The 9,512-nt window shown below is 43.6% G+C and overlaps 1 protein-coding gene across 2 annotated transcripts in view; it reads left to right on the forward strand.

Annotated features, from left to right (window-relative positions):
• Commd10 (COMM domain containing 10) overlaps positions 1-6,776 on the forward strand; it is a 128,100-nt gene extending 121,324 nt beyond the window's left edge. For both annotated transcript variants that reach the window (XM_052742155.1, XM_052742159.1), the window contains 2 exons: positions 5,201-5,260; positions 5,977-6,776. In XM_052742155.1, the coding sequence (XP_052598115.1) occupies positions 5,201-5,260; positions 5,977-6,015 (99 nt within the window). In that variant the 3' untranslated portion in view covers positions 6,016-6,776. The remainder of the gene's footprint in view (positions 1-5,200; positions 5,261-5,976) is intronic.
• The last annotated feature ends 2,736 nt before the right edge of the window (positions 6,777-9,512 follow it).

Raw genomic sequence — 9,512 nt, forward strand, 5'->3', positions numbered from 1 at the left:
ATCAGATCCCACTAGAGATGGTTGTGAGCCTCCATGTGGGTACTGGGAATTGAACTTAGGACCTCTGGAAGAGCAGCCAGTGTGCTTAACCACTGAGCCATCTCTCCAGCCCTCATTCCTAATTTCAAATATGTTAGTCCAAGGTTGCTCTGAGTCTCAGGCTAAGGGGTTTTTGGTAGAGGTTGCTTGTGTCATTACAGAGCAACCCAGAAAGGGACAGGAAGGGGCGAGGACAGGATAGAAGCTCCTAGAAGCCTGCTTCTTCTGCTGCCATGAAGTTCCACTGTTCACCAAAGTTGGACCACCAGCTGGGGTCCAAGCCTTAACTCGTCGGCCTATGGGGGCAGGTGGTAATTCATGTTCTAGCCATAACAGACTGCCATACCAGAGTGCCACACATGTCACTTAAGCAGAGAGTTATTTCTTCACACTTCTGGAGTAGAAGACCAAGGTCAGGCTGTGGAGAATTGGGCTTCTGAAGCTCTCTTCGGGGCTAGAAAATGAGTGCTTCCCTCTGTGGGCTTCCCATTGTGTTTCTGTTGTATGTGTCGCCTCATCTCTGCTTTAAGTGCGCCGGCCGTCCTGGGTCAGGGCCCACTCTTCCAAACATCTCCAGTTCCTCCACAGATGCAGTCACACTGTGAGCTTCAAAGAGTCGGTGTTCAACTGTATGAATCTGAGGGAGATGCTGTTCAGCCCATCACAGAGCTTGAGTTGATACTGTGGGGGAGTTGCAAGTGGAACATAGGACTCCATGATGTTTCTATACATATACGTGAGCCGGCTGCCTATGCTGTGTGTTCATTAACCCTGAGCTGCTATTGTGTCAATGCATCCGAGAAGGCTGCTCTCCTGTGGTGATGGGATAGCCATTCACTCTCTGCTGACAGTGGTAGACAGGACAAAGATGGGAAACCGCTTGTCTGATTTCAGCCATGAAGCTGCTTTAGCTGGGCATTTCTATTCTTTTCCTCCACAAACCCCCTTGTTACACTTGACGGTGGTGTGATGACAGAGTTTAGTTTCAACATTTTCCCTTCTCTCTCAGCAAAGATACTAGTGAACCTTGAGTTGACTCAATTCAGAAGGACATAAAGTAGAGGAAAAGATGGTAGACATCCAAAATACTAACTCTTGAGTTCTCCTTGAACATAAGTGCTTTTCTTTGTTCTGGGTTGGATCAGGATAGCCACCAATTGTATGGCTATTAAAGTGGAGAGATGCTGTTTGACAGCTTCTTCCTTCACAGACAGAACCTTCCATATGTTCTGTAAACAGTGAGAAGAGAACTTGGTCTATTCTGGTATGATAAATAAGCTTGAGCTTTCCAGTTGTCTCAGGCATTGCTGGGAGCACATCTTTCTCCTAGAGATAAAGTGGGCACAGGAAAGCTGTTTTTTTTTTTTTTTTAAGATTTATTTATTTATAAGAAGACACCAGGTTTCATTACAGATGGTTGTGAGCCACCGTGTGGTTGCTGAGAATTGAACGCAGGACCACTGGAAGAATAGCCAGTGGTCTTAACCTGTGAGCCATCTCTCCAGCCCCCACAGGAAAGCTTTTGATCACAAACTGCAGCAAGGGTGACAATGGAGGACAAGTGGGTGGCTGCATTTGAAAGTCACTAAAGCCCCCAAGCTTAGCAAAACTATGTTCTGTTGTCCTTACTTGGTGTTTTCATGATGTCCGGGAAAGGAGACTAATTTAAAATTCTTGGATTCTGTGGGATTTCATGTCGGAACAGGACAGTGTAGGGAACTGCCCAGGCCAGCCTAGACATCTAAGCTAGATTCTTACTTCTCTACAAACCAGCGTGTCACCATAGACATAAAATTTGCCAGTTCCATAGTCTCCATGGTCTCCCCTAAGCCACTGTAATAGAAGGGAAGTGGCAATGCATGCTGGGAGTTAGCCCAGGCACAGTGACAGGCTCTGTGCAAATTTTACTTCAGGTATCAATGTTTTCATGTCTTTATGTCTATGTCTAAACGTTTCAGTAAAGCAAGACAGTAAAATTTTATGTACACACATCCATGCATGTACTTACAATTAATTGGTTTTGGGGGTTTTTGCTTGTTTGTTTTTAAAGACAGGGCTGGAAAGAAGGCTGAGCAATAGGGCACTGACTGTTCCTCCAGAGAACCCAGCTTTACTTCCCAGCAGTTACCAGGCATCTAACAACTGTCTGCAACTCTAGTTCCAGGAGATCAGACACTCTCTTCTGGCCTCCAAGGACACCAGACATGCACATGGTACACAGACATACATGCAGGCAAAACACACACATACCTAATTTTTTTTTTATTTTCAAGAGGAAATAAAATATACCATCTTAACCACTTTGAATACACAGTTGGAATTGTTGCACATGTTCTTGTTGTAAAATGACATCCAGATCTTTTTCACATGCACATCTGAATCTCTCTACATATATTTATAAAGGAAGTACTACTCCCAAAACCCTTGGTAATCTTGGTTGTACGGGGACCGAACTTGGGTCCTCTCTGAGAACAGTGTCACTCGGAACAGCTGGGCCATCTCTCCAGCTTCTATCTTGAATTTTTGAAGGACCTTGGTCTTTTTAAGGTTTTTATTTTTAATTATGTATTTGCAGGGGAGGTGTGCACGTGAGTGCAGGTACCCTTGGAGGTCGAGAGACGCCATTGTCTACTGGAGCTTGAGTTACAGGCGGTTGTGAATCACCCGAAGTGGGTGCTGGGAGCCAAGCTCAGGTCCTGGAAGAGCAGCAAGTGCTCTTAACTGCTGAGCCATCTCTCCAGCCCAGACATTTCTGTGGCATTTGTACCACTTTATAATCTCACCACTGGTGTGCAGGGTTCCAGTTTCTCTGCATACCCTCACTTGTCGTTCCCTAGTTTGTTTTTTTTTTCAGTGATAACTATTCCAGTGGTATGCACTGATGTGTCTAGGGTCTTATAGACAGCCATCTTCTGCTCTGTGTTTTGTTTGTTTGTTCCGTGCCTTTGTGGAAGAAGGGGGGCTTCGGATTGCCTAGTCTGCCCCACACTCACGGTGGCTGTGATGGTTCTCACAAGCATGCTTCGTTATTCCTTCTCTTCACTGTAACGTTCTAGGGAACACCACCTTGAAACAGAGCAAAGCAAAATACAACCTAACTTAGTGCTGGGTGTAGGGTTATGCAAATAAATTATTTCCATCCTTCTTCCCCTCTTACTTCCTCATAGCTTTTGACGTGGAACTGAGAGGGTAAACCCCCTTCTAACTTCAGAGAGAATATAATTGTATCAGTAGCTCTTGCTGGTTAGACTTTTGCATATTTAATAATGTGTGCCAATTAGCTGAATAATTTTTCTAATACAGTTCACGACCGTCATAATTTACACCATTCCTAAAGGATCAGGCTACACAGGCGAGGCTTCTCATTGGCTAAGGCTTAAGTGTGTAAGAGAGAAAGGAAGAATTGTGCAAGTTGGTCCTGTGTGCTTAAGCCTGGTGGGAGTGCGGGGGAGAGGGAACTGTTTCTGAACATAGCCCCATTGACCTAAGAGTTAGCTGGAGATAACCTGGTTTGAAATTTTTGGCTTTGTTACAAAAATGGAAACCAGCCAGGCGGTGGTGGCGCACACCTTTAACCCCAGCACTCGGGAGGCAGAGGCAGGTGGATCGCTGTGAGTTCGAGGCCAGCCTGGTCTACAAAGCGAGTTCCAGGAAAGGCGCAAAGCTACACAGAGAAACCCTGTCTCAAAAAACCAAAAACAAAACAAAAAAAAAAATGGAATGTAGCAGGAATCTTAAAAGTTCTTATTAATAAAATCAAACCTGAGAGCCAGGTATTGGGGTGAAGCTGGAAGATCAGAGAGAGAGAGAGAACGAGCCACAGCTAACCTCACCTGGCCAACTTCTCAGCTGGTCTTGTTTCCTCAGACTGGAAGCTTTTGTGTCCTCATCCCAATGGCTCTTAGCTGAACTGCTGCTCAAAAGCCTGAAGCTTAACCAGCTAAAAGCTTAACCAGCCAAATGCTTCTAGTTTCTGGTCCTCACGCCTTATATACCTTTCTGCTTTCTACCACCACTCCCTGGGATTAAAGGCTCGCTTTCTGGGATTAAAGGCGTGTGTCACCATGCCTGGCTGTTTCCAATGTGGCCTTGAACTCACAGAGATCCAGAGGGATTTCTACCTCTGGAGTGCTAGGATTAAAGGTGTGAGTGCCACCATTTTCTAGACTTTGTATCTAGTGGCTGTCTGTTCTCTGACCCCAGATAAGTTTATTAGGGTGCACAATGTTTTGGGGAACACAATACCACCACAATGGAAACCATCCAAAGAGATTTTCACAAGACAACACGGAAGCTAAGAATTGAGTTGATACTGTGAAATTGACCGGGGTTAAGTACTATAATTATACCTGTGTACAGCAGCTTCCCACCCCTTCAGTCCCGATGCTTCCTCTGTGTCCTATGAGGAAAGCAGAGGGATCAGCATGGGTGGCAGACTCTTAGCATCCTGCCCGCCATTGTTTCACTGCTTCAGGGGAACCTTGGCTAAAGTCATACCATCTTGGCAGTACTCGGCTATGTTGAGGATTGGTCTTCAGCTGGCTAGGTTACAGTTGCATCAGTTGGGGTCCACTTCACTAGATCACTGGAGACACAATCACAGTGTTCGTCGGCAGCACCCAGAATGGTTTCACCAAAGCAGTGAGATGGATCAATCTAAGACGACTAAGCCCTGGCCTTGAAACTGTCGTGTTAACTGTTAGCTTTTGCTGTGTCTGTACATTAAGGAAGGTCACAATCTTAGCACATTAAGATGGTAACTGTCAGGGTAGTGCTTGGAGGCAGAGGCTGTGCCCATGTGAGACATTAATGGCTGGGTGAGTTCAATCAGATACGCCGCCTCCAGTGTCTGCATAATGGTATTTACTAGATTTTAAATGGACTGCTGAGAAAGATGAAATATAATCTCATGTATTATCTCTGTCTTGGAAAAAAAAGATAATTAAATTGTTCTCTTGCTAGCATATATTTTATTAACCTTTGTGGAGTCATCTTAAAGAGCAATGTCCCTGTAGAGTTGAAACCTTTCGCTCAGGTGGAATGTTACCAAGTGACTCTGTGGGTTCTAGGGATCCCATAATCCTAGGCTCGCTGGAGAGAGGGAAATGAAATGTAAATTTTATACAACTGAATTTTTTTCCCCCTTTGTTTGTCTTTACAGAACCTGGAGAAGGTTCTAGTGGAATTCAATCACAAGGAGCTGTTCGATTTCTACAACAAGGTCTGTGTTTTTAAATGTTTTCTGATATGTAGTGATTTTCTAACACTTCTTGGTTTTATAAATTTTTATTTTTGATGCCTTATTATATGGCCAAATTCTTTAAACTCCTATAAGCACCTTGTATCTCACAATAGCTTCCTATGCAGAGCCAAGATAAGGAGAATCTGAAGACTAAGTCAGAAAGAAAATGAGACGGTTTTAATTAATTACAGAGATAGGATTGGTGCTCTCTGTGAAACCGAGCAGGACACTGTGTGCCCCCTGTAGCCCCTGGTCCGCAGATATAGATCACCTGAAGTACGTCAGTGGATGGGCCCATGGGTAGAAAGAAGCTGCCAGGCTTTGTGATTTATCTCTCATTTATATTTCATTTTTCCTTCCAAATACTGACTTCGTACCCCAGGAAAATGCATTTTGTTAACTACCAAACTTTAAAGCCTTATCGTGTGGTGGTAATTTACTAAGAAATAGCTGAGTGCACTTCAGATAGTAATACTTAGAAGCCTTCCTCCTTCATAATGTAAAAAGTGAAAGAACAGGCCTAAACCCTGACATCTTTAGGTGGAGAAAAGCAGCCCGAGCGTTGCCATCCGCCCGTGTGTGGGTGCAGTGTGGGTTCCTGTGCCCTTGCTCCCGTGGGTTCGCATGTTTCCAAACACTCGCTACCGTTCGCTCCCATCACTACCGTGCTCTCTTCATTTTTGTCTTTATAACAGCTTGAGACCATCCAAGCACAGCTGGATTCCCTCACATGATGTTCTCGAAGACTGGCTTCGCCATCACATTCCTGCCACCTCATCCTTTTGCCTTGAAGAGAAACGAACGTATATTTTCAGGAGGACTCGGTGACTTTATTCTTAGATAATATGACTTATCACTTCTTAAACAAATACCAGTGAAGGGAAATCATAATAAGATCACTGGGGTTCCTAATATACCGTCTCTCCTCACGTGAGCCGAGACCAATGGTTGAGAAAGCCCCTGAAGGAGACCAGCAGAGAACGCCATATTCTTTCTCTGTGGCGCTGCTGCGTCCTCACTTTGCCGCGCTCTTGCTTTCACGGATCACTGAAGGTCTGTAGGCGGCCGGTGTGACGTGTGCCCTGGCAGAATATGGAAGCTTATAATTACATTACTTAATTAGGGGAGCAGCCCCAGGCCATCCAGTGTCTCAGCGTTTGTCTTAGAACTCCATTCTTGCTTGAGGTATGATACGGGAAGGAAATCTAAAATGGCGCCAGTACTGTTATGAGTTAATTCCAATGTGATCCTCTTGCCCTACCTGATTGAATTCTTCTGACTTTAATGATTTACTAATCATCTAGGTTTATATATATTTCTACAAATTAATAACAGTGCGCTTCACAGTGTGGAGACAGATTCAGATCATGAATGAAAACACCTGTAATGAGGACTACATGGGAACTGACATTTTAAATCAGAAGTTTTTGCGTTCTCCTTCTGTGGATACGTACATTGGTATCAGTCAATAAAAATTTTATACTTTAGAATTAAACTCAAGTGTACAGTATTTTTATTTTATAACATATTTTAAGCTATGGTTATGTAAAAATATATGATTTCCTGAAAAAAAAATCATTTGAAATTTTTATCAATGAAGTGTCTTACCTTGTTTCCAGAGGAAGGAGGGGAAGTCTCGGACATAGCCCTCTTCACAGGAAGGAACGCGATTTCAGAATGTCTTGCAGTTAAGCAAACCAAACAATTACAGTTGAGCACATTTCTCACGTGAGGGTTCTGGATAATACAGGGTTCACCTCTCTGCAGCCAGTGTGCACTGTTTACCACAGATCCCGGTACTTGTTTATGCAAGAATGCTGTTGCTTAGAAGAATTGGAAGTTGGGGTTGTTGCAGAAAGCAAATGTTACAGCTGTTATCCACAGCTGATGGGTCCTCAGGGTTTTAAAGTCCCGCTTGCGTTGCGGTACAGCCCAGTGCGGGTTACATCTAGCGTGGCGTGCTCCTTTCTGTGGCCTGCAGGCCCCTCTTACTTTCTTTTTCCTTAGATGACATCTTAGGGTTACTGCCACTGTGGCAAAACACCACGACCAAAGCAACTTGGGGAGACAAAAATACGTTAAACATATTCATATTTATTTCAAGACTTGTGATATATATTGTTAGATTGTTTTCCCAAACAGTTGAGTGTTTCTGCTCCCTCTCCCAATAAATAAGAATTCACACACCCCAAGCCTTTCTATCAGCTTGTTCTTCCCACCGTGCACCCTACCCTTAACATTCTTCTCCACTGGGAATTATAGTTCGTATCTGTCAAGAGACTGAAGAAGGAAACGCTGCTTCCTAGTAGAAATATGTTGTGTTAGTAAATCCAGGAGTGAAGAAAAAAACGTTTGTTTTTTTTTTTAAGATCAGCAAATGTATGCAGCTCAGTAAGTATAAGGGCCTTGAAGGCAGATACTTATTTTCTTAATGCATATTCGCTGAATAACATGCTGCCAAGAACTCTGCAGACATAGCCACCGTGTTGACCTGATGAGCAAAACAAACAGTCCCTGCCCACTTGAAAAAGCATGCAGTCAGTCGGCAGGCGGAGAGAAATATAATTGGAGTCTATTAAGGAGAACTTCAGTAGGGAACCAAACCTGAGGCTGTCGGTGGGTTTCAGGAGGGATTCCTTGGAGAGTGAAACTTGAGACGAGTTCTGTTGGATAAGATAGAATGACAGAGTAGAATTAGAGAGAAAAGCATTGCAGACAGACTGCTTCATGCAACAAAAACCCTAGAGGTTAAAAGAGACTTACTAGTGTATTTCAAGGGCCAACAGATCATGTGGCTGGAGTCCACTGGACAGTGGACTAGGGAGCTGCTCCAGTTTGTGAACTAGACAGGTGTTGGTCCCTCACCAAGTGCTGCCATTTCTATGACCTAAATATATTACAAATGTATTTCCAGGTCTCTCACATGTCCAAGCCACCTCCATCTTTGCATCCACCCCAGCTTGCCTTCAGCCCAGGCTTCATTCTGGGCTAATTAAACAGAATTAAACAGTAATCCTACTAATTATACCATTTCCTTGTTAAAATCCTTCAAAGGGTCCCATTATACATCAAACAAAATGTAATGACCTGGCCCCTCAGCCAGATTCTAATTCATGTTTCCTGTGCATATATTAAACAAATTGCAATTTGCTAAAGATCATTTCTCTTAGCTTCTTAATAGGAATAATAATCCAAACAATAGCAATGTTTTGAGGATTAAGTGAGATAATTGTGTTAAACATTTTCTCTAACTCTGATTCCTGCAATCACATGAAAGTGTTAGTGTATTTTTATAACCCTTGAGAAAATAGACTTTCTGTTGAAAGGGTTCCAGGTGAGCTTGAATTCATGTCGAAATTACTAACAGCTTTATGAAAGTCTTTCTCTTGGAGTTTGTTTGAAGTTCTAACAGTAACTCCATCTTTTCTGCCATAATGCTAAGCTAATCCTTTTTTAATTTTCTATTATCCAACTATTGTGGTATGTACGTGATAGCACCAGAATAAGAAACATGTTTTTGTTTGTTTGTTTTACAAGTACCTTTCCACATGGTCCTTCTGGCTTTAAGAAATCTTTCTCTCAGGCTGGGGAGATGGCTCAGTGGGGTAAATGCACTGTTGCTCAGGGCTGATAACCTGAGTTCAGGTCTCCAGGACACACATAAAAGCAAGGCATAGAATTCGAGCATCTGTGCTCTCAGTGTTCGTATGAGGGAGATGGGATACAGAGACAGGAACACATCTGGAAACTCAGCGAAGCTCGCCTAGTGTGTGCAGGGAACATGGTACAAGGCAAGGGCCAGGGTCTGAGGGTGCCCTTGACCACGCAAACACAGTGCACATGATACTTACTTTTGGCCTTATATAATGTCTTCCCTACGTTGTTCGTTATACCAGGGGCCAGTACATGGCTCTGCTTACCATGTCTTTCTCAGTAGAATTCCATTAGTACTCTAACTTCCCAGCTCACTCTAGAGACAACTGGATCTGTTGGAGTGCATGTTGGGGGCGTATGGTGAGGGACCATGGGTGAGCTCAAGAGGTGACTGAGAACGCAGTCAGCAAGAGTTGAGGCTCACCGCCCTCCAGCCAGAAAGAAATTCTGCAGAGCTCTCAAAGAGCCTTGAAGTAGGTTACACAGTGTAGCTGATACCTTGATAGAGCTTTATGAGATTCTAAACAGATCAGCTAAACTCTGCTTGGACTCATGACCCAGGTAATTGTGATAAAAA

Source organism: Peromyscus californicus, unplaced genomic scaffold, assembly GCF_007827085.1.
Source record: "Peromyscus californicus insignis strain IS unplaced genomic scaffold, ASM782708v3 Scaffold_17__1_contigs__length_78620276, whole genome shotgun sequence".
Taxonomy (NCBI): Eukaryota; Metazoa; Chordata; class Mammalia; order Rodentia; family Cricetidae; genus Peromyscus; species Peromyscus californicus.